Raw genomic sequence first — 25,218 nt, 5'->3', positions numbered from 1 at the left:
TTTTCTTTAGCATGCTGGAGCCATTAAAACTCTAAAAGTTGGATGTAACACAGACTTCATCTCAAGAGTACTTACATTAGTTGATTCAATTAAATAAATAGAGTTGATGCCTCTGGACAGACTGTGGTGCATTCCTGATGCACCAAAGCTGTGTGTACTCTGCTCTGAACACACTCCTTGGCACTGAGCTGAACCCAGTCCTGTCTGTTCAAAACAGCTCTAAGTAATGGGTTTGTCATGTGCTTCAGTGCTAATTTAAGTAACAGAACAGACCTGTAACATCTGGGTCTCCCACATCTCATCTCCATGAGGAAAAGGCCCTAAGTGTGCATACAGCCAGCTGGACTGACATTTTTTGGAAATGCATGGTGAAGCGTGTCTGTGTTCCATGGCTGCCCCAGGAGCGAAGGCCACAGTTTAGGCTGTCAAGAGTAGGCTGTCCTTGATTTCCATCAAGTTTGTTTCTAGGCAGCAACATGTCAGGGTACATGCTGTAGGCTGTGGACCTTGGGAATTGTTTCAGTGCTAACAGCTGCCTTCTGGCAAAGGACTGACTGCAAAATTTCTGTGTTATTCTTGATATGATGGATAGGAGCCAGATGGGTTCTTATTTACCTTGTAACTTTGAGGGCTTGTGTCACTGGCAGTCACCTGATTGGTGAGGTGAGCAGATTTGTGCTGAAAATACCCAAGGGTCCTGATGTTTAAAATAATTCTGTTCTTTCCAGAGCAGAATAAGACCTGCAATAACCCAAATATTGTCCTAAAAGAGAGAATCCATCTTGGTGTATTTTTAAATCATTGTTAATTCAGCAAGTTTTGTTTAATTACGAACTGCAGTTGTGATCTGACTTGGTATCACAATGTGATTTCTTTACTCCAGTTTTCACTTTTGTGATTATCTGAAGCTAATTGTTTGGGCATTTCTCTCACAAAAACAGTTGTAATCTAGAGTAGAATTAATCTGTCAGTAGTCTGTATGCATCAGTGACCAAATCCCCTTCCACCTGGTGTCTTACCTGCAGAGATACAGATGAATTACGAAGACCTGAAACTCTAAATTTGATGCAGGACAGAGAGCATCAAGTACTAAGGAGTTATGTGGACAGGACAGAGAGGTAGGGAAAAAGAAATTGAGTGTTTCTGCTGATTCATTTTATTATTTTCCCCTCCCTCAAATAACCATCCTATTCAGTTGTTCCTCTAAATGAGGATCATGTGAAAAATTCCTGGTTTGGTTACTCTTAGAGAATGGGTATAAAGTACTGATTATCTCAATGTAGTAGGCCAAGTGTACAACCCCATGGGTACATCTTGTGCTGTAAAAAAATGTTATTACAGTTCAGGAGAAGAAATAGAAATTACTCACAAAATCTGTCATTCACAGTGTTAAATCATCATCACAGCTGTTAGTAGACAGTTACTCTTCTTGATTTCATCAGCTGCTTGTGTGTCACTGACAATTCATGCATGCAAAATTTGTAGATTTAAGATTAAAAGTCTACTTACTCTCTGTTTTTTATTTGTCAGACCCCTGCCTGATTCACCTTATTTTCTCTCGCTATCAAGTCACCACATCCAGGTAACACATAGAATTCAAATGGTTTTGAATGAGTTTGATGTAAAACCAAACTGATGTTCCCCATAAGACGTGGGCTGTTTCTCCATAACCCATCTGCAGCTCTGGCTTCACAGCCTGGTGCCCTGTTTGGTTGCAGGTGCCTAACGCAGACTCAGAGCTGCACCGCCGGCACATCGAGCGCACTCGCCGGGAGGCCCAGCTGGCAGCCCTTCAGTACGAAGAGGAGAGGATGAGAACTAAGCAGATTCAGAGAGAAGCTGTCCTTGACTTTGTTAAGGTGCCTCCTTTCAGTACCTACTTCATACTTTATCTTTTCTAAATCCTGTAATTATAACTAATTGCCATGCTAATTACTGCTTGTACGTTACCTCCTGGCACTTTATAAAGAATTTGGACAAATACCATTCAAGTCCATTAAGTGTTGGTGCTGTAGCTAAATAGGCAAGGCTAGAACTGGGGAGGAAGATGGAAGATTTACCCAAAATGTGATTGTTGCAAAGAATTCTTGATTTTTGCTTATTTCACCTCATACTTTTCAATTTTCATTTGCATAGATGTGATGGGATTGGTTTAAGAAAGAAGAGGCTTTTATTGGAGAAGGCATAAAGGCAGTTTAGTTTTGAAGACAAATTTGGCAGGGAGGAAATAATGATACACACAAAATTATAATGATGCCTGATCTATTTTGCTATTTTGTGATAATAAAATAAGTTTGTTCTGGGTAAAGCATGGGTGCAGACCTGTGGTACATCAGGCACTCACTCTGAACACTGTGTCTTCACTGTCTGTATCTCTGCACTCATATCTTCTGCTTAGCATGCCAGTTTATTTATATCATAGTTGATTTATATTTGTTTTACTGTTTGCTGCTCTGGTCACTTACCTGAATCTTACCATCACAAATTTAAGAAATGTTCCAGTTAATATTTATTTTGTGTTTAGAGTAGTCTGCAGAGAGGCAAAGCATGGTTTATTGCTTATATTTAATGTATAAAGTTAGTCTGGAAAAAGGTCTTAGTTGCCTCAAACTAGGCTTTTCATTAGCAATAGCTATTCTTAGGCCTCTGGCACTATTTTGTAGTAAAGCTGCTTATTAAAGATTCAGCTCAGTCTTTTAGTTAAAGATTAAGCTTATAGGATGCATGTTGTTCGTTGATGAGTCTCCTGGGGTTTTTGGTTGGGGTTTGATTTTGGGGTATTTTTCTTCTGTTTCCTTTGTTGTTCATGACAACTTTATTCTCAGCAGTTAAATTCCTCCCATGAGTTATATTTTGGGTTTATTATTCATATTTCATATGCATAATTTTAAATTTTTGTTCGTTCGAATGTGAAATAAAGGCTGATTTTTTACTAAATCAGGGAGTTTCAGCTCAGTGAATCCAGTGCATGTTCTATTTAAAAAACTGAGACTTCTGTTTTCAAACACTTATAAGTTATGCTGATTTGTTGGGAGCTTTTGTTTCTCTGTGACATTATTTTAAGTTTTGTTTTTTCTTTTTCTGTGTAGCAAAAAGCCTCCTTAAGTCCTCAGAAACCAAGTCCAATGGATAGTGAGGTAAGAGTCCAGTAAGAGCATGAGTAGGGATGTCAGCACCTAAATTCCCAGCTCTCCATCAGAGTTATTTTCCTCATTGTGGAAAATACCTCAAAGCTGGGTTACAGTATAGTTTTTTCACATATTATTGAGCCTTGGGTTGGGGTTTTTTTAATGGGTTGAGCCTAGTATTTTCTTCTGTTTGTGTAGATTGCCTGTCCAAGTGTGTTGTTTTATTGTTTTTTGTATGTTTTTCTATGTTCTCTTCAGAAAATAAATTTCGTATTCTATCCTAACCTGCTCCTTGTGAGCAGTACAGTTTGTATTCTAACAGGAGTATTCAGTCAAGTTACAGTGTTATAGTCATCCTTCACAAATCAGTTTTTTTCCAGTTTCCTGTTATTAAATCATCAGTTGTCCCAGAAGTATTAAGCTTTAGAATTTTGAGAGTTGTCAGAAAAAGGAATAAACATTTTTTAAAGTTTTTTCTACTATAGTTTTACAATAATGTAGTATTTATAATCAAAATCAGATCGTTCACTTGGTAGTGTTAATTAGATAAAAGCTTTTAATATTATAACAAATATGATAGTTCTTCAGCAGTGTTCTCTCTTTTTGTTAGAAAATAAGCAAAACATGGGGTAATTGAAATAGTTTTTGCTCTTTTTACTTCTTAATGTTTTTCTTTTCTTAATTTATTCTTTTAAAAGGTCCTTACTTCTACCAGAGTCAGCACTGTGAATGCATAGTGTTCTGTATTTGCTTGACACAGCACAGAAAGCAGAATAATTGATTCCTTAAGTAATATGACTGCACTGTAATTCCTGGGTCATGAGGCTGTGTGTTCGTACAGTTACAGATACTTCATGAATTGTTTTAAAGAGCCTCACAGTGCTATAAGCAAGCAGTACATGTTCCAAAATGTCTGTCTGTTCACATACCATGTGTTGCTGACATTGTGTGTGTTTCTGACATGCTCCATCTCTCCCACCTCCCAGTGTCCCTTTCCATCCAGAAGGTCTCAGCATACTGATGATAGTGCCTTGTTAGTGGTAAGATCCTGCACGTAATGGCCTTTTTCTGTGGCAGACTCTAGAGCATAGAAATGACAACATGTAATGATTGTCTCAGATTAGACCAACTGTTTTAGAGCTAATCTAAATAGCATAAAACATGACCATCTCCTTTGAAAAGTAGCTGAGCTGTGATGTTATGAATATGTTGGCACTTTTGCTGTCAGACATTTGCTAATAATACAATGATGTTGATTCCACAAAATAATTAAAGCTTATATTTTATTTGAGAGCAGAAGACTATTACTGATAGTAAAGAGCAGTTTCTAAAATGAAAAATTCATCTCTGATTGTTCTGGTTTGATTTCTTTGCCATTCAGCTTGCTTCCCAATTGATGAGCTCTTCAGCGTCAAGGAAGGGATTTTACTGCTTAGTACAGCCTTCTACTTTAGCTTGTGTGCATCCTGCACATGGGGGTTAGAAATACTTAGCACAAGAAAAAAGTGTTCTACTTATGAATGCTACAAATCATTAAATACTCCTCGTACAGTTTTATTGTTTATTAGTGCAAATGTCTTAAAAATAATCTATTTTGAACATTTATCAAAAATAAAAACACGTGTGCACATATTTCATGTTTTATGCTATTTCTTCCTTTGTGGCATCTTAGCAATGTAGCATAACTAAAAAATCTAATTCATGTCATAATCCCTGTCTAGAAAATTAAAAATACACCTGATTTGCCTGCTGTTGCATGACTGCATGCCTAGAATTTATTTTCTTGATATATGTGCTTCCATTATCTGCCTAAATTTTCTTTAGGCAGTACTCTTGGGTAGAGTGTCTCTCTCCTGAATGCGTTGGTCAAGGTATTTACTGTGTCTTTATTCAGACCTTTTGGGTTTTCTGCTTTTGTAAGACTAGCACTTTGTGGGTGAGGAAGAAAGCTTAAAATGTTAGAGAGGAATTTAATAATTATGTGGCTGTTTAGAGAAATCACTATCAATGAGCATATTAAAATGTACTTTCATAGTTAGGTCATAAAAAGGAGAAGCAGTAGTTTGGATTGAGATGATTCTCTGTTGTCAGTGAATTTGTCTTTGGAACATATTTGAAGATGCTTGTAGGAACCCCATTTCTATTTGATTTTGTGATCACATGACTTTTGTTGTAAAGTACGATACAGAATTTTCAGAAACTACATTGAAACTAGTTTCCATTGCTGTTTGTTTCCTTTCTTGTCTTTAACCAAGTTACATCCTTTTACTTCACAAAGAGTGACCAGGCTGGCAGGAAAGGATTGAAAGCAATAATTTCTCTGTTCATTTCTCATTTGGTTCCTCACATTTTTCAGCAGCACTAAATTATAATAGTATATGAAATGCAGGGGTTTGTGATCTGTAGCTGTCTTCAGTGGTGGAAATCCACACTGTGCCTGATGATCACATATGCCAGGGCAGCTCTTTCTGGCAATTACTGTAACTGAAACATTAGACCCATACTGGCTCATGAATTTGTACCGTCTTTAGTTTAAAGGTAAAAACTTGTTCAACATCAAGGAAATGGTCATCAGATTGCTTTAAAAAAATATTGGAGTTTATATTGCATTTACCTATTTATATTATATTCTGTTTCATTTGACATTTCCCCTATCCTTATGTGTTTGAAATTTAGCTAGGTCTAATTTCTGAGGCCATAAGGAAAAGCTTTTAGAAGTACTAAATCTAATATGTAGTTAGAAAGCAAGTAAAAAGCAATTAAAAGCAGAGCTTTTATTTTACTACTTTGGTCTTCAGGCATTGCTAGTGCTTTAACAAAAAATTGCAGTTGTGAATCTCCTTTTTAAAATCTGTGGTATTTCTTTTGGTCATCTTTTTGTTGTCTTTAATCACTAATGAAAATTAAAATGTATTCATGTTGCACAGATTACTCTGACCATTTCCTTCTGTTTATAAACATTGTCAGGACAGTTGGTTTGAAGTCCCAGAATGATTGCCCGTACCTTCTGTGGATGTTAATGGTTCCCTTTAGTTGTAGTTCCTCCTGCATACCTGTGATTTGAAGTGGAGTCTGGCTGTAGAGCTTCATAGCACACTGTGGTGGATTTCTTTGGGTTGACCTGTGGTAGATAACCAGACTAAAATGTTGTTGAATAAGTGTAGTCACTGGCCTCTCTGAAAAAATGAAAGCTTTATGTTTGTCAGAACCTCTTGCTGTTTTCACAAGGATAGTTCCATTTGTTACAACGGAGATTACTTTTAGAGCTGGTGTTAAGCTTCCAGACTTGGCTAATGACTTGGTTTCAGCCTTCATTGCTTCTAAATCTCATTTTTCTCCTAATAGTTTCTTGTTTTCTCCTATACTGTCCCTTACAACGTTGATGCTGTCAAACGGGGAGAAAACCCCAAAACATCCTCTCTAACTACTGCTCAGTTTCTCTGTTATGAATCCCACAAGGTACTTCAGAAGCATCAGGCAGCTGCTGTGACCTCTTCCTCTCACAACCTTTGTGTCATTGCTGCCTTATGCTCCCTTCCTTGTCTTGTTTTCTTGTTATGGTCTCAAATGTGGCCTGAATCTGTCATATTACTGGTAGCATATAGGATCTCTTAAACATTTGGAGTTACGACTATGTTTAAGTTAAGCACCAGAGTGTTACAAATAATACTGGTATGGGTAAAGTAAGCAGGACTTGACTTATGCAGACTTGTACCCTGGAGTTTTCTCTCAGACCTTTGGCATTCATTTGTGTATTCAAATGTTTAATAACTGAATTCTCTTAAAATATCCTTATTTGGTTCATGCAGAGTTCTGGTTGGGCTCTCCTTTGGCTCTCCCTGTATCTGAAGTTGTTTCTGGCACAGGGAAATTTTTGTGACTTCAGTGCTAGACCTAAAGACTGCGTGCAGCATGTGCGGAGGGTGGTGTAAGTCTGAGCTGCAGCATCCTAACTCCTTTAGTGTAGTGGCTGCCTTTTCTCACAATTATTCTTTGCATCACTTCTTCCTTTCTTCCCTCTTTTTCTTTCCTCACTGTCCCTGACAGAATGGCTTTGAGCCTCTCTTTGTGTTTGAGATTGACAGTAACACCAATACCATTAAAAGGAGGCCAGGCACTCGCAAACAGGTGAAGAGCATGCGGTGTGTTGGTGTTGTGATTGTCCCTCTCTGTGGTGTGCCGTGCTGTGTCCCCTTCCCTGTGCCCACTGCTGGGTGTCTGCATAGTGACCCCTTCTTGTTAATCTGTGTTGAGCTTGCCCTGCTCTATTCATACAGGAATAAGCAGATACAATGATGTTACATACCACCTAGTTCCGGTTTATTTTAATGGTCTCATGTGCTAGCTAATGTGTTGTCTAAGACAAGTGATATTTGAAATGCTTTAAAAAAACCCACCATTTTGGCTCTGCCCTGCTCTGGAGAAAGAGGCAATCTTGAGGATCAGCTGTAAGTCTGTACAGGGCCTAAAAACATTTGTGTTTAAGGCTTGCCCTGAGTGTAAACCTTCCCTTCTAGTCCTTCTGGCTGTGCTGTTCTGAAGTGGCAGAAAAGTTGCAAATGTTTTAAAAATTAACTCCCAAATGTTCACTAACTGTAGAGTTTCTAGGTGTCATTTGATGTTCTTTCCTGTGCTGAACTGTCACTTTGCTATTTGAATGCAGAAAGCACAGTGAGCCATTCGGTCCTCAAATGTTAAAGTTCTGATGGTGCTTTCAGTTAGACACAGGATTTGGCCTTCTAGATCTGCCTGTCAGTGACAGATGGGCACAACTACAGCCCCTATTCTGTAAACAGGAAAAGTTATTTATTTGGCTGGTGTTGATATTGGACATAATTGAAATGTGACTGAACTTTATTTGTGGCAACACTGTAAATCCTGACACTGACATCTTCCCCAAGAGTGAGATTCTACAGTTCTACCCACAGAATCTCATCTACTTTGTGTGTAATCACAGGGACCAGTTGTTAAGTGTTTGTGGCACATACAAAGTGTGTATTACTGAGCCTCTTGTACCTGGGTTTCCCTGATTTTTCAGACATGCATTACATCCTCAAAACACTAAAAAGGAAGCTATTTATTTTTAATGATGGCCTAGAATGGGCTGTTGTAGGGTAAGACTTCTTTTTTTCTGATGGCACAGGTGTTACTAAAGAAGCTTTTACCTCACTTACTGTTCTTAATTCTGTTTTTCGTGTCACTGTATTATATGTAAAAGAAGCACTGTACCTCCCAGAAAGTTCAGGAGGGTAGAAAGGCTTTAACTATAATTCAGCAAGTATTGATGTGCTGCTTGTTGAGTGTTTCTAAGAATGTGATCGTGATCACCTCTTCCTTTTTACTTCCACCTTTGTGTACAACCTGTCAGCTACTCACTAACTCTGCTACTGCCTTCTCTTTCTCTCTGCATTCAGTCACTCTCAGGGTTGAACCAAGAAAGCTGTGCTACTACCCTGCCTAGTGCCTCTACCTTCAGTCCTGTCAAGGTATCTCTTGCTATTATCATTCACCACTAGAACCAACAAAAAAATCTCGGATCCACACATCGGTTTAAACAGGTGTTAGTCTGTCAGCATCTAATCAAAAGTTCAGGTAGGGCATGAACCTGATTCACCTGATTAAACTGTAGTATGTATTACCTCATCTTAGCTTTAGGCTGTTTCTACAGGAGGCCTGATCTATAAAACATGGTAACCAGTCTCTGCTCCAAGGGGTTCTTAGTTGTCTTTGATGTTGCTTTTTCTGTACAAGATCATTTACTCTTGATCAAGTTGAGTTCATCAAAAGTACATTGTATCCTTTTCCTGCTGCTTTCTTTTCTGTGGAAACTGCTGTGCTGAATTCATTCCTCACAGGAATTCATTAGTCTGTGTAAGCACTGTGATGAAACCACAGTGTCTTTCAATGGGGACAGATGTTCAGTAAATAGCAGTTTTGCATTAGCAAAGGTGTCAAAGAGGAGTATCCTTGTTGGGGCTGCTGTATTGCCAATTCTGCATTGATGCTTTCTCTTGAGCTACAAGTGGCTACTGGGGATATTTCTCCTCAGAGACACCTTCGGCTCGCAAGCTGTTACTATTAAGCACTCGAGATAGGCCCATGCAAAGCAGAACTCAGTTTACCTCTAGTAGAAAAGTCCAGGCGATAGTGAAGAGGAAGAGAGTGTGTTCTGCCGGAGAGTTAAATCCAAAGTTTATTCCAAGGTATTACAGTTCCGAATCTCAGTACTGCTCCGAACAGACCCCCACCGCATGGCCGCAACGCCTTTTAAGCACACAGGAAGGTGGGGGGGGGGAGGACAGGTGAGCTACCAACCAGGTGGGAGGGGGAGGGTCTCAGGGAACAATGACATCTGGACAGGCCAATGACCGCAGGCCTGAAGGGCATCTTTTGAACTTACTGGGCAGGAGACAGGCAAGGAGGAAGTAGTCACAGCTGAGGGGAAGAACCTAGCTTTACACCACAACACTGCATGTTGCTTTATACCTGTTTTTTGCTGTCCCCTTTGCAAAGAGCACTTCTCAGTTTGAGTTGGAAGGAAAAGTTAACAATGATCTGTTTAACAGCATTGCATAGTCAGTGCTGTTTCATCATTCTTTTTCCTAAGGAAAAAGAGCAGTTGTGTCATTTCTGTAAAAGAAAAAAACTTTGTCTCTGCAGAGATAAGACTTGAGAAACAACATACAGTATTTTTTCATATTTCTGGTTATTTTTCTGAAACACATTTAGATGAATGGAGCTTTTCTTAAAACACAGCAAAATAAAATGTAGTCAAAGCTTTTCCAGATTAGGACCATTTATACTTTTCTGCTTTTTTGTTCACAGAGTGATGACAGATCTACCATCTCCCCTGGCTCACCTACCGCTCAGACAGGTAACAGGGACAGGAAAAAAATTTCTGAAAAATAAGATCAAAATACCTGCTTGCTTATTTGTCCTGTGAAGAAAGGGGAGCATCTGTTCCCACCTCTATCTGTGGCAGTACTGTGTGTGAGAATTTACCCAGTTACTTGGGTCTCCTTAGAAAAACACCAGGGAAGAGACAAAAGGGATGAAGCCTGTCCTTAGGCAGAGCACAGAGTTTGGTTTAGGCCTTCATAGAAACTTTGGCACACAGATGCATTCAGCAAGAGTCAGAACAGTTGTTGGAATTGGTATTGGAATGTGCTTTGCATGCAAGTGTCCTTGGAAGTGTCTTTTCCTGCTCTGCTTTTATCATGCATGGCTGTAATTTATTTTGTCATCATTACATTAAAATTTTTGGTTTGTTCTTTTAATTACCACATTGCTGTACCCATTTCCTATTTAACTCTAACCATTTCCTTCTTCCTCCTTCCCTTCCTGTGCCTTTCCACATTTGTTTAGTCCACCTTTCCCCTCCATATCCTGGCCATGCAGCCACGCCTTCCTATAGAAACCCTTCCCAGCGACCTGAGAGTTTCCTTTTCCGAACAGCTGTCAGGGATGGAGCCAAGAAAGGTAGGTTATATAGCTCAGAAATCAGCTAGTTTTGGTACATTATATTGACATCTGCATTACCTGGGGCTTGCAGTGTTTTGTTATCCAGGTCTTTATCATCAAACTGCTTCTAGAATTCATTTGTAGACAGATGACAACAGATATGCTGTGAACAAACAGGGTTTTATTTGGAGCTGCCCAGTATTCTTTTGTCATACCTGTACAAGTGTGAGGATTTTCTCATCTTGGTCTGCACTTACACCTTTGCTGCACAAGCCTTCAACAGCTTACTAATTCTTGCATTGCCCAGTAGCCCGTAACAGAATTGCAATTTCTGGAGAAAGACAGAACCGTTTCAACATACTGCATGTGGCAGAACTTTGTCATCATTTGTGCATGACTTATCCAACAGAAAGATCGGAATCTAAACAGCGAGGGAATTGTGTTGACATGTAATTTACATTGGTAGAATATTAGTTTGATTAATAATCAAAGGTAAGAAGGAGATTTGTGAAAAGGAATGTAATGTACCCATTCTGGAACTTTGTGTGCAGTGCAGTAGCAAACAACACAAAGCCAAACTGTGCTTAGTGATTTTCTTTCCTTCATGCTGCTATTTTAGCTGTTGCTTCATCCTCTACCTGTGCCTTGTCTCCTGCTAATGATTCTGCAGACCCCCGAGTGAGACAAAACTCCAAGCAGCGGGAGGAGGAGCTGGAGCTGATAGAGCAGCTACGCAAGGTTAGTGCTGCCAGGAGCCAGAACGTGAACACAGCAGGAAATGCGCTTTGTGACCCTGCTAAATCTGCCTTTGTCTTATGGGCAAGTTTCTCTGAACCAATATGGGGCACAGTTGACCAAAATGAAATGGTGAGGTACAGTCTATGCACTTCTTTCAGATGGGTGCAGTGGTGTTCACTTGGTTGTTTGTGGTAGGTAGAGTCAGCTTCAAATTCTGTGTAATAAAATATGTCAAATCCTGCTCTCAAGTGTCCAGTGAACTCTGCTTTTAGTGTGCTTCCTTTCTTCCTTATCAGCTTTTACACTTGTAAGGAGCTCCCTGGAAAGTTGCCTTTACTGTCTCCTTTTAATGTCTATTTTAAAATTCTTTTTTGCTATAAAGCTGACAGATGAGCAGATGGAGTGCGGAGACTGCTGCCAGTCATGCTTCCATCGTGGTTTCCTCCTGTGCTCTAGATCTGTCTGTTGATTCTTGCCTTATCCTTAGTTAAGTGCAGAACACTTGAGCCACTAATGTTTCTAATATTTATGCTTTTTGTCTGCCCAGGGGCACTACACTCCTGGTTTTGTGCCCAGGTACAATGACAATAAACAGGAATATTGGAAATGCCACATGGCATTAAGGTACTGCACTGCTTTGCCCCAGACTTGTTTCTGCAGAGCATGAAGGGATTTCTTGAGGTCTGTAATTAATTGTTGAATTTTACCAGTAAATAAGAATATATTTACTGAAGCTAATCTTAAAAAACATAAGCATTCCAGATAGAGAAAATTCCCTCTCTTTGGGAGGAAGTTTTGAAGTAAGGACAGTCTCCTTTCTCTGAAAGAGAAAGGCAACTACCTTATATAAAGCTTGGTGGTGTTTGCAGACCCTCTCTTATGTTATCTCAGATTGCTTTCTATGTAGTCTCTCTCTTGTTCTGCTCCTCAAGTAAGCCTAAATTTTATTTTTAATACTTAAATTTTTTCCAGTGTTACAAGTCGGTGATACTCACACAGCATTTTAAATGAGTTTGAAAGCCTAAATTGAATTTTTATTCATTCTCTTAAACAAATGCTAACTACCTTCTTTTTAAAGGACTGCTTATGCCAAATGGTTCAGTTTTTATTTTAAAGGCAAAAATATTGTCTTGACTTTTGTTAATTGTGTTGTCCTCCAGCCCACAAAGACAATTATTTTCACTTCTCTTGGCAGAACCATTCTCTGAGAATATGTATGGTTAAGAATACTGTTCCTAGAGCCTGATTTCCATTATTTTTGAATAATGATTGTATTAGTCCACTGTGCTGTACAATGAAAGCTGTTCGTTGAACTGAGTTGCTCCCAGACTGGGGCCAGCCCTGGCCACAGTAATGCACAGGGCTTTCCTTGGGGTTATTCAGCAAGCTGGTTGGAAATGCCATGAGGACAGACAGAGTTGTAGTGCAGGAACTGTGCCTCATACGAACTCTGCCTTGTGCAGAGTGAACCAGCAGGAAGGGCACAGCTCTGAGCTCCCCTGTGTGTCCTTGTTGGTTCCCCACAGAACATCGAGTCGCGGTTGAAGGTGTCACTGCCCAGCGACCTCGGCGCAGCTCTCACCGACGGCGTCGTCCTGTGCCACTTGGCCAACCATGTGCGGCCCCGCTCTGTCCCCAGCATCCACGTGCCCTCGCCTGCTGTTGTAAGTGTGCAGCAGTGATGCTACTTTATGGCTGTCCAAAGTGATAGCCTGCAAAGTCCTGTCACCCAGACAGACACTAAAATCAGCATTCTCAGTGAATGTATATGACAAAAAATAACCAACTGTGCTGTTTTATAAAAGGTCTGTAGTGTCACTAAATGAAATTCTGTTTGGGTTTGTTTCATTTAAAGGAAATTACTTCTAACAGCTTGTAAGCAAATGCTAACATTTTCATGTGCTCCCTAAGCACATTAACTTCAAAATTAGTGAAATACAAGACAGTTCAGCATGAAAACTAAAATAGGATATTTTAAAAGATCAAGATGACTGAGAAGTTCAGGAAAACATAGTAGGGAATTATGACAAGTAGGATCCCACTACACAAGACAGTGAAACCAGGCAGAGACCAAGCTGAGTCCTGTGTCTGCAGCACTACAAATTCCTCTGCTTAAGAATTTTCGCAGAACACACTTGAGATACTTCGAGAACAGCATCTCCTGGAACAATAGAAATCTTGTCATACCTCTGTGATAACGGGGGGCGGGGGGGGGAAGTCAGGATGTTGAGAGCAGGGAAGTATTGCAGTCTGTTTTAGGGAAAGCATAGAATTAGAGAAAGGTCAAAATCTGTGAGATACCAACAGATTATTTGTCCAGTTTGTGTTTGTGCAAGTCAGAAAGTTCAGTACAAATATTTAGGATGAGCTACTTGAAAGTAATATGGACAGGCAGATTGCTTGTTGTTCACCTTTAAATTGTATGAATAAGGAAAAAAAACAGATTATTCCTTGGGGAAGAAGTTGAAATGTGCACGTAGTCTTCACTTACCCTTCTTTTGGTGTGAGTTTTCATGTTGATTGGAATCTGAACTGGCACTTCCAGGGCTGCCAAGTGTGTCATTGTGTCCCTGGGACTCGATGTGACCAGGCAGATGGCCCTGTTATTTTGAGACTGAGCTGGACACACCAACACTTTAGGCAGATTATGGGATCATTCCAAGCTAACGCAGACAGCCACTGCTCAGGAGACTTGCATCAGTGAGATCTTTTCAATGGCCTGGTTTGATGTGCAGCTGAATGTTCTGTGTTAGGAATTAAATTGTGGCTTTGTCATGTGAATCCCAACGAAGAGGCAGCCTGGAGTCTCGTGGCTCCAGGAGCAGAAGAGGCATCACGTCATGCCCCAGGCACAGTGTGATCTTTGTACTCTCTTGGTCCTTTGGGAGCAAGAAACCAGTGCTGGCCTTTAACCTGCTTTCTTGGTGGGGAACACAGCACATGAAGGGGACAGAGGAAACCCCATCACTTAAAAAAGTGTTGAACACCTGGAGGCTGCTGCCTGCTGCTCCAGAGCATGTTCATAGGAGCAGGGAACTTGTGTCTCTTGAACCAGAAGAGAATAAGCTTTGAGAGCAGGAACAAGACAGAGCCTGTGCTGTGGTATATCTGAAGAGGTGTGAAAACTGACTGCAGAAAAAAACCTCAGTTGAAAAACTGCCAGTGAGTGCAATTCAGACAGCTCCATTAAACACATCTACAAGAGACTGACAAGCAGCAAGCTTCATTTCCAGTTTTCTGACATGATTTTTTTATTTCATCTAGCCTTTATTTTTTTACCTCTTTGTTAATTGAAGTATGGTTTTGATATTTATATAGTTTTGCATTATAAGAATCCAAAACAGACTCTAGATTGGTTTATGTCATGAAATTGCTCTGAAATCACAGCATGGAAGCCATGGATGTGCATTTCATCAAAAGACATTTTTAAAATTATTATAATGTAGTCACTAAAAGTGTTAGCCAGTTTTATATAACACTGTGTATATAAATATTGCAGGGCTTAGAGCTGTACTTTTTTAAAAATCATCCAGCATTCATAACTTAGCTTTTCATAAAACAGCTTTGAAAACTGGGATGGTTTTATAAGAAAAGCAAACTTCAGCAAAGCCTGCTTTGAATTAGATGAGCTTATATCAGCGCAGTGTTTTTGGCAAAGAGATTTATTAAGAGTTTTCTTTAAATAAAATTTAAAATCTTTTAAAACCTTGCCAGTTAAGAACACCATATGCCTTTGCTTCTTTGCAGCCTAAACTTACAATGGCAAAATGCAGACGAAACGTGGAGAATTTCTTGGAAGCTTGCAGAAGGATTGGAGTGCCTCAGGTATGTATTTCTGATGTCCTGATATAATGTCTCATATGCATTTTTGCCTGGTGCTTCAGAAAATAAAACTTTCTTTGGAATATTGGATTAAAACAAAATGATTAAATTTTAAAAGGTTGAGGTACAAGCTATCCTGCAGTATAGATCAGACTTACCTTGCACGGTCTTCCAGAGCAAAATGAAGCCAGGTACGGTTTATCAGAGTGTAACATATAGAGTTTATATTTTAGTATAGATTCACCTAAATACTGTACATCAAATTTATAAGAGCTGATGGACTTTGGGTCTGCCTTTAGAACTGGCAGGTTCTATAAAACCAATTACATTTTCACAGTATTAGGTATGTGACAGCTTAAAAGTGAGATAAAATCTGGATGATGGTTTGCATGTGGTTTTTTTTTATCCCAAAGCTTTTCATATTCCTTCCCAATAATTCTCTTACATAAATGTCTTTACTGTCTTACCATCAAGTCACAGAATTATTGGCCCTTCACTGATGGTAGCTGTCTTTGCACAGTTCCTACTTTTGTTGTGTACCAATGGTAGAAGTCTGTCTTCCTTGTCCCCTTTTGAAACTTGTAACATCTAGGAGGTGGACACATAAGAAATAGTCCATCTTATCCTGTTGGTCCCAGTTATCCTGTTTTATGCTGTCCTGTCTTTTGCACTTTGTCTTATTCAGCAGCTCTCTCAGTACAAATAGTTTGAATATATTATATTTTTCCTAATTTCCCTTCCAGTGCACTAATTGATTTGGGTTTTTACATTGCTGAACATTGGTGTTTCTGTTGTAGGCGCTGGTTTCTTTTGTATTTTGAGAGGGAGAAGTAGACCCATTTCCCAGCTACATCTAAAGTCAATTCTTGAGTCAGTCATGCAGGATTTTCTGGTATTTTCAGATCACTTGCAGACATTTGAGCCACTGGGATTTTAGGATGACTTATTTATTGAGCTGCCTGGCAGTTTCACATGTCTCAGTGGTGAATTGTGTTAGAAGGGGCTAGGGAGTTGTAAGTGATCCTTAATGCTGGGAGATCCTGCACTGCTTTGTCCCCTAAAAACCTTTGGACTTTCAATCCCAGCAGAACTGCACAATATAAATTTATCTGGGGCATTGTGCAATTCCATCCCAGCTTCCCTATTTATAGCTCCCTCAAGTATGAAGATGCCATTTTCATGGGATTGCAGTACAAAGAAGATTACTGGAATGACCCACAATCAAAACCAAACAAACACAAAGGCCAATCAAGAAAAAGCCCCCTGCAAACCCAGGCTACTCCATCTGCTACCCCTGCTGTGTAGGGCCCTCCTGGTTTTCTCATATATCTTGTTTTAATGTGAAACATTAATCTCTCTGGGAAAACTTAGTAAAATACCCCCCTCTGAACCCAGAGCTGCTCTCACATGTCTGCATTACATCTCTGCTGGGATGTGAACATAAGATACCTGTATGGTACCAGAATGGCATGGCAGCCTGGTATGTTTTTCTTGGAAAGTTGCTTGCAGGTTTTTAATTTCATTTCCATTCTAATTACAAAAATAATATACTTTCTGAAAGCATGGATCCATGTAGGAATACTTGCCTTTTAAGGGGAAGGCTTCTTTCAGAAAGGGCTAATTACAGGCACCACAGCATAGCAGCAATTTCCTTAGGACTTTGGTGGTTTTAAAGCCCTTGGATCAAAGGAAACCCTGAGCTGAACAGGTTGATCCATGCATCTAGATTTCACTGATTATTACCAGTTACCTGTGGGAAAGGGAGACGAGAAACACACAATGGGAATAGTTACAGAACTCTTAAACTCTAATTAGTAATAGATATTTCTGCAGGATGCTGCATTCAAGCATCAGTTACACATAAATTATTCCGTGTCCTGCTGTTTTCCTTAAGTTACACGTGGAGGCTGAACTGTGGTGAGTACTCAATGCCAGCAGCATCTCAGATACCTGTAACCTCTTCACTTCCAGAGAAGAATGGGTTTCACTAAGGCTTGTGTAAACTGCTGTTTTTAACAACAAGGAATAATTACATGTGGGAGCTGGAGAGGTGACAGGCACCTCACTGCACACTTGACAGTGACATTGAGTTCTTTGCAGTGGGAGTCTTTCAGATTTCTGTGTGAGAATTAACCAGCTGTGATGTGCTTCTCAAATGTGTAGGTTGTAGCTGAGATGTCTGATAACTGCTTCGTGGATGTTGCTATGGCTAACTGACTGACCTTTTTTTTCTGTCTGTTTTCCCTTCCTGCTCACACACTCTGGACAGGACAATCTTTGTTCCCCTTCTGACATTCTCCAGCTAAACCTCAGCGTTAAAAGAACAGTTGAGACTCTTCTTTCCCTGGGGACAGATTCAGAAGAATCCAGTCTTGTGTCCCTTTCCGTTCAGCTCTGGGGCTTTGTGGTGTTTTACTGTACTCTAATGCTAACGCTCTGTATGTTCTATCGCTGGGTCTTTTTTCTCTAGTGAAGATAGTGGTGCTGCTTCCTCCCTCCATCACTCCAGTGCTTGGGAACAGATTCTGGGCTTTGCCAAGACTGTGTGTATGAAGTGCTTTGTTTCCCGCGGATGGGACAGAGGTGACAAGTACAATGTACAAACACATTGGTGCACCCACACCACCGTCCGTGACCCAATTCCCATTTGTATTTGCTGTGTCACATTGAGCAGATGAAATGCCTTCCAAGGGAGGAGGTGCTGTCCTTGGGCTCCAGCGAGGGCTGAGGTCAGGACATGTGGTGCATGCTGTAGTCTGCTGACCAGTGGTGTAGTGAAAACTGCAGTGTCAGTTTGTGCCTCTGTTCCCCCATCTGTGTAATGGGAAATGCAACCACTTCGGTAAATTGCTTGAGGATTATCTGATGAAAAATGTTAAACAATGTGAAGTATTTTTTTCAATGTCAATGTTCTCGATGTGATCTCACAGTCTTAGGAGACATGGTCTGGTGTCATCCACAGAACTTTCTAACTGCTTTGTTTTTTTACTCCCAGTCCTTTATCCTGCTTCTAAGAGCATTTGATTTCTCAAATTTATAGACTCTGCTGTATTACTTTGATTCAGGATTTTCAAAACAACTCTCAGTGAATCCTGAGCTCCTTGAACATTATAACAGTTCAAGCAGAAAAAATTCAGAGAAATTAAGCTCTTCAACAGCTTTAAGAGAAAAGTTTTTTATGTCAGAGAAAAAAAAATCTTTATGATCCTATCAGGTGCTACAGAATGTCACAGCATTTTACTGTCATCTGGATAAAACTTACCAAAAACTTGTTGAATTGTCTCTTGATCTTGGGCACTCCAACCCAAGCTAGTTCCATGCTTATTCCCTTCTTCCTCTTATCCTGTCATTTTCAGAAACATTTGTATCATGCAATTGCACAAACATAAGGCCCAGCTGCACAAGCACTCTTCGCTGTTTTACAAAACTCAGGTGGTCTTCCATAAAGCTTCACAGCCTTTCCCTCCCCAGGGAAAGCATCCTGGTGCTTTAATGCTTTAATGTCTCAGGGACACCTCAGATCTTCAGGGCACTCCCCATGTGTGTAACAGACCATGTCCCCTCAGAGTGGAGATCCATTCAGGGGGCTCTGCTCAGACACCAGTGACAGGTAAGTGTTCAGGAAATGGCTGTTCCAAATCTGTCTTCAATAAATTTCTGTTATATCTGCAAGTGCAGTAAATGGCTTGGAAGCACAGTGCAAGTGGTGTTGGTATTCCAGCCATATCCTGGAACACCTCTGAAGCACCATTTACGGTACACAGGAGTTCAGTTGCAAATGTGGTCACTACCAGTGAAAATGTGTTTTGTGTATGTGGGTCTCACAAGCTCTTGTACCATGAAGTGAGTTTTTATCAAAGGAGTATGTAAGAGCTGCTGCCTCCTGTCCAAGTCACACAAAATGTTCTGTCCAAGCCAAACATCACTGAGTAAAGAAGGGACTTTTGACAGGGGGAGATTGTTTTCATTTAAGTAAGCTATTTTTGCACTGCTTACTGGTATGAACTAAAATGAACTCAGTTCCTGTGTTTTTTAACTTCTAATGAACACTGTGATAAAAGCTGCAAGGGGTTTTACACTAACAGTGCCTTCCAGTTTCTAAATTTTGTTTGTCATTACTGTCTGTGGTATGGAGTCATTCCAAAGCTTTTCCTCCCTTATCTGTTTGCATACATAAGAAAAAGATAAGGCATATTTACTCAAGTTTACAAGTATTTTCTCAAAAAGCACACTTTTTTCAAAGTAATATACATTTGCTGGAAGAAAAATGTATTTTAGCCCGAGCATATGGCTTTCTATGAGAATTGCAGTCGGGGCTCACTTTTCTTTCTGCTCGGAGCTTTGAGGGAGGAGTGTTGGCTGCCACTGTTTGTGCTGAAGGATTTCTTTAACCTCAAAAATCAGTAGACTCAAGAAGTGGAGAAATGCCAGTTGATGTGGAAATGACACATGAAAAATAGTCTCTGTAGCTGTATAGGAAGGACACACTTGGGTTATTTTCTGCGGATACAGAGAACTGTTGGACATGTATCCTGACTGTTGTGGAGTGAGGATGGGCAGGAGGTGCCAAGGACTTCTGTAGGATGAGGCTTTAAATACATCTTAGACTGAGAATAGCACAACTGTTAATAAACACTTTGAAACCTCTTTTTGCATGTTGTGTATTGCTGTTATTCCTCAGAATGATTTTGGGGGCCACCCACTAAGCAGGGGCGCTTTGGGGAGGTGAGTGAGTGGTAGTGACTCATTCCCTGCTCCCCAGCAGGGCTTCCCTCATGGCTGTAGCTGAACAGGCTTGTCCCAGGAGGACTCTCTCCAGAAGGTGTGATTTGGGAAGGAAGCTGTGGTTTCTCTCCTGCTCTCTTTTGTAGCACATTGATCATATTGAACCCTCATCGAGTTCATCTAGTTTGGTTTTATAAACTGCTGCCATCTCAGTGTGGGCAGAGATGGAGGACAATTTGCTTTTCCCCTTTTCTCCCACAATCTATTTTCAAATTCTTATTTATAGAGTTTTCTATTAAAAGAATACAAGAGGTTAGCCCAAGGCCACCTTTCTTGAGTAGTCAAGGTCATGGTTCCTTTGTTACAAGCAGAAATCTCATGTCCTACCCCTATGTGTGTGTTCTGGCCTGTCCATAACATTTCATATTTCAGTCACCTTTTGCTTAATTTTTTTTTCTTTTCAGTTGAGTGGTTTTCATCCATTTTGTTTTTGTCTTTGTTTTGTTCCCCATTCAGGAGCAATTATGTTTGCCTCTGCATATTTTAGAAGAGAAAGGTTTGACACAGGTAGCTGTGACTGTCCAGGCGCTCCTGGAGCTGGCACCCCCAAAGCAGCAGCCACTGCACCACTTGTCTGCTGTGTAAAGACCTCCGGGACCTTTTGGGTTACCTTGGCTAAGCAGAAGGACCTGAAGACTTTACTGCCCATGCAGTGCATCCAAACACACAGAGCTCTGTTCTAAGGAAATGAGTTTCCGTGATTCCTGACAGGAATGTTTACTTCATTTCTCCATTTTTTTGGAGATCACAACAGTTTCCAGGAACATTTTTATTACCAATATTTTTGCCCCTTATTTAAAAAATGAGAGTTCATTGGGAGGAGGGCAGGGAATTCTAGCGGCTGGCTGTTGGAGCCAGCTGTAGAAATGGACCTTGCAGGATGAAAAAATGGGTTTAGAGTCTGGAAAGCAATTCCTAGGGGAATTTGTGAAAAAAAAAAAAAACAAAAAAAAAAAAAAAAAAAAACAAAAAAAAAAAAACCAACCCACCAAACAAAAAACCACCAGGGTGTTGCTGCAGTGGGCACACAGGGAATTAAATTACTTTCCTTACCCACAGGGTGCAAAGAAATGGAGTTTCTTTGCCTCCAAAGAATGGCTATTTCTATTATAATATTTTTTAAATTGCATCACATAATCTTAACCTGCAGTGTTTGATAACAGGGTCAAACTTCACACAGCTGTCATTTCCCTTGGTATGTCCTCATCACTAAAAGTTGAAAAAAAAAATCCACTTTTTTTTTCCCCAGTGGAAAAATTACTGCATGTTTTCTCTGCCAGAAACACCTTAGTAAAAGATACTAAGTCAGATCTGTTCAAATGGGATTAATCCCATCAGCATTCTTGCTGCGTTCATTTTCTCTTTGGGTTTTAACATGTCTTTATCTGAAGACTTTTCCAACAGCGGAGGGGGATTGCCCCTGTCCTCACATCCCCTTCTGGTGGTTTTGTGGGATCAGCAGAATCCCGTGCATTTCCCTGCAATGGGAACAGTGCCAGCCTGCCCTGCTGGTCATTAGAAGTCCTCCCAGCTAACACATTTATGAGAGGCTGAAGCATCCCCTGCAGGCACAGAATGGATCATGTTAAGAGCACAATTCTCAAGTTCCCCAGGTGGGCTGGGTGTTGTCAGAGCAGCTGTGTGCTAAGGCTCAATAAAGCCCTTTATTAGTTGGAGTTTATGTAGAGAGATGTGCTAGTTTTACAGAACTGCTGTTACTTGATTCCTCTTTCCATATCATAGTAATGGAAATTCACAGAACAGAAGTGGGAGAGGCAGCTGACAAATTTTGCATTTTCCTGGAAAGCTGATGTGCAAAATAAAGACAGGTCTGTATGCTCTGGTCCTAGTGACAAGGCCAAGCTTGCTACCAGATCAATTAACACTTCTTCCCCCCCCCAAAAGGCCTTACAGAACCCAGTTTCCACCCATGTGGTTCCTTTGTCCCTGAACATTATGCTACTAATACTTGGTGCATGTTCTGAAAGCAGCTCCAGGCATCAGCCGTATTCTGTCTGGGATATATTTGAAGCAGAATACTCTGAGAGGATTTTATGCAGATAAAGGAAGAAGAAATTGAAACAAATTAGCTAAAAGTCATTTTTGCAGAAGTAAAACCTGCTGTGGGAGTGCCAAGGACTGGTCTTATCTGCATTTTCCCCTTTTTGATTTGCAGTTTTGTTTCCATTTTTGTTTTGCTTCATGTAGTTCTTTCAAGGGCGATTGTGGTGATTGTTGAATCCACTATTTCTCATAATTATTCCAGTTGCTTCTTATTGGCATTGGTTGGTCACATTTCAAGTGAAGAATACCTGGGAGGTGTTCTTAAGAGTGTCCAGCTGCAAAGAGAAACCTCCTCATGTTGGCCAAATGCAGCACCCTGAGCCCTGCAGGGAATGGGAGTGTCAGGAACTCACAGAACCCACAGGAAGAGCAGCTCACACAGGCATTCTTGCCCCCTTAAGTAGTTTTTGTGTTTCACTTGATGCCATTGGTGAGGAGTCTTGGTCATTCCCACGGGGACACAGAGGTGTCTGAAGTGTCTGCTGCAGTTTGTTGGGGGGAAGATGCTGCCACTCACAGGCAACACCACAGACACAGTGTGTTCCTGGTGTGTTTGTCTCTGCATGTAACTTGAGAGAGAGGGAGGCACTGACTTCATCTTGGTGTCCATCAGTAGGTCACCTGTTGTTACAGGGACTGTTGCATTTACCAGCACACTCATCATGGGCTATTTAAATACCCCTGTTTGAAGGAAACCATTCCCTTCATGGAATTGCAAAGGTGTGGTGATTGCTCCAGCACTTAAGGAAAGTGAAACTTAACAGTATTCAGGTTGGTGGAAATTTTGTCATTTAATTAACAGTAGTTTTTAATGGGGTGGGGGCTTGAGTCTGGCATGCAAGAAAGAGCCATTTCCCATTGCCATGTGGGGCTCACAACCTGGGTGGCTCATGGGCACCTGTGGCTGGAGGCCAAGCAGGCAGAAGTTCCGTGGCACCAGGTATTTGTTGTGAGCAACATTCACTCTGGAGTTTCAGCGTAGTTAATTGTGTTAGTTTGACATTTGTAATCTTAGGTTTTCAGGCTGGCAAGCACTAAATCTTGTCCAGATGCTTAGGACAAAAATCCAAACCTGAAATTTCATCATGCGGTTTATTTAATGCGTTATACCAAACCCACTTCAGTTCTCTCTTGCAAAATGGGTTGGGATTTTTCAGTGTAGTTATGTGCAATTTTGTTTATCCCATGAAAAGAGTATTTGAAAGAAAACCTGTATAAAGTTCTATTCTGTGTGTTAAAGCAGAGATGCTCTTTCCTCTTTGGGGCATTTGTGCTGGAGGATGTGGGAGGGATCCACTTCAGTGTTCTGTACTGCCTGTGTTCCTGCACTGACTCCATGGTGTCACACTCCATCCTCAAACCTGGCGAGCCCTGGGTGCTGTCTGAGGCTCTGCAAGGTCACACACTCCAGGTGGAGCAGCCCAGGCACTCGGGAGCCCCTAATGGCCCTGGGGGGCCAGAGCAGAGCAGCTGGGGGTTCCCCTTAGAAGGAGAGGCTTTTGTAAAGGCCCTGCCCCCTGCTTAAATCCACCAGGGACAACTCTTCACAGCACCAGGGCACCTCTGTTGTTCTTGGTAGCAGCAGGATGGCAAATGGTATTCTTACCCCTTTATGACTAAAAATGGTTCTTTGAAAAACTGTTTTAGAAACAGAGGACTTGTAAGGTGAATCAGAAAATTCTTTTGTATAGATATTGTGATGTTCTACAAAGTGATCTAATTTTGTTATTTCTGAAAACAGTGTAAACGTGTAAGTAATAGAGTAAAGGATTTTAAAGCTTCATCCCATGCTGTATGTCTGTAAATACATTCCATCATTTCTGTTACATATAAATGTGTCTGAATATTGTATATTTTAAACCGCCTGTATTCTGCCCTTAGTGTGAACTTCTAGCACATTGATAATATAAAAGGAAACCATGGGTATTTGAAATAAAGTTCTAAAACTTACATGAATTGCAGTATTTCTTCCTACTATTTTTCTGTTGCACCAACAAATGTCACATCCTCTGTGTCAGGCATTTATTCCCCTTCCACATCATCCCAATTCACATTTGATGGACCTGCCTTGATTTTCTATTTTACATAGTTAACCAGGACAGGAAAATCACGGTATTTTTACACATATTTTGCAGCCACATCAGAAGCTTTTTCTTAGGTATTTTTAACCTTCCCAGAGACTGATTTTATACAGAATCCTTTGCTCATTTCTCCACAGCTCCTTCTTTTTTCCTTCTCTACGTAAATTATACATTCTGGGTTTGGGGTTTCCTCCTGCCAGTCCTATTGCTCCTTGTTCTCATCCTTTGCTTTTGGCCTGTCTTCGGTTTGAAGTGTGAAACTCTCACCCCTCCTTCCTGACCCTGCTGCACTCCCTTGGCAACCAAGTCTGCCCAATAAGGCACCAGCGCCTTTTGTTCAGAGTTCTGAGCTATAGGCTCTCTGCTCATAGTTTCAGCCATTTCACATGAACTTCAGAGCTTTTGGCCCAGTTCAGGTTGGACATGAGGTTTGGATGTGGCCAGCACAGGCTAGTCACAAAGAGCAGAGCAGACTCTATGGTTTGAGATCATCTCCCACGTGGGAGAGTCAGAAGCCAGGCAGCTCAGCTTTGTGCCCAGACCTGCATGTGGACTGACAGTGGTGTCAGGAGCAGGGATTCCCTTTGGGTTAAAAAGCAGCTTTGCTCCCTGCCTTCAGCCCTGTCCCTCTGCGCAGTGGCGCTGGCCGGGGCGGTGGGGACAGCTGTGACAAACCAGCTCCTGGAGGCAGCATGGCTGGCTGCCTTTTCCCTTTGTTCCTCCCCTTGGTCAGAAGGTATGTGGAGCTATTCTGTCTGTGCACTGACACTGTGCAGGACTGTGGGAATGGAAACCTGCATGCTCTGACTGCACTTGTGTTTACACTGCAGACTTGCCCATGTTCTCCCTGCTGACCTGATGCCAGCGCTGGAGGTGTGGAGAGCACAGAGGGAGCCCAGCTGGGGCTGCCTCGGCCTCCCCGCCTGACCCAGAGCCACAGCCAGTGCTTTGGGGGCAGCAGAGGAGGTTCTGGGCGCAGACCATCCCATGCTGCTGAGTTACTGGGCTGGGAACAGGATTACCTCCAACAGTCTTGTTTCCATAAAGCACTTCGCAGGGGATATAGTGTTTCTCACTGCTTTGATGCAAATCCCCTTTCTGCTGGGAAAACAAGGCTGTACAAGGGCAGCTTTAAGATC

The 25,218-nt window shown here is 41.0% G+C and overlaps 1 protein-coding gene across 13 annotated transcripts in view; it reads left to right on the top strand.

Annotated features, from left to right (window-relative positions):
- LRCH3 (leucine rich repeats and calponin homology domain containing 3) overlaps window positions 1-23,948 on the top strand; it is a 60,486-nt gene extending 36,538 nt beyond the window's left edge. For 2 of the 13 annotated variants that reach the window (XM_050978043.1, XM_030226945.2), the window contains exons 11-21: window positions 1,026-1,118; window positions 1,531-1,582; window positions 1,719-1,859; window positions 3,090-3,137; window positions 4,115-4,168; window positions 9,954-10,002; window positions 10,494-10,607; window positions 11,209-11,327; window positions 12,854-12,991; window positions 15,075-15,152; window positions 17,419-19,796. In XM_050978043.1, coding sequence (XP_050834000.1) covers window positions 1,026-1,118; window positions 1,531-1,582; window positions 1,719-1,859; window positions 3,090-3,137; window positions 4,115-4,168; window positions 9,954-10,002; window positions 10,494-10,607; window positions 11,209-11,327; window positions 12,854-12,991; window positions 15,075-15,152; window positions 17,419-17,619 — 1,087 coding nt within the window. In that variant the 3' untranslated portion in view covers window positions 17,620-19,796. Of the gene's footprint in view, window positions 1-1,025; window positions 1,119-1,530; window positions 1,583-1,718; window positions 1,860-3,089; window positions 3,138-4,114; window positions 4,169-7,175; window positions 7,257-8,542; window positions 8,615-9,953; window positions 10,003-10,493; window positions 10,608-11,208; window positions 11,328-12,853; window positions 12,992-15,074; window positions 15,153-16,982; window positions 19,797-20,390 lie in introns of those variants that run through there. The other 11 variants (XM_050978049.1, XM_050978044.1, XM_050978051.1 and 8 more) reach the window with 10 other exon arrangements.
- The last annotated feature ends 1,270 nt before the right edge of the window (window positions 23,949-25,218 follow it).

The sequence above is a fragment of the Serinus canaria genome, chromosome 9 (genome assembly GCF_022539315.1).
Source record: "Serinus canaria isolate serCan28SL12 chromosome 9, serCan2020, whole genome shotgun sequence".
Classification (NCBI taxonomy): domain Eukaryota; kingdom Metazoa; phylum Chordata; class Aves; order Passeriformes; family Fringillidae; genus Serinus; species Serinus canaria.
The sequence above is the reverse complement of the archived record's forward strand: the minus strand, read 5'-3'. Positions and strand labels throughout refer to the sequence as shown.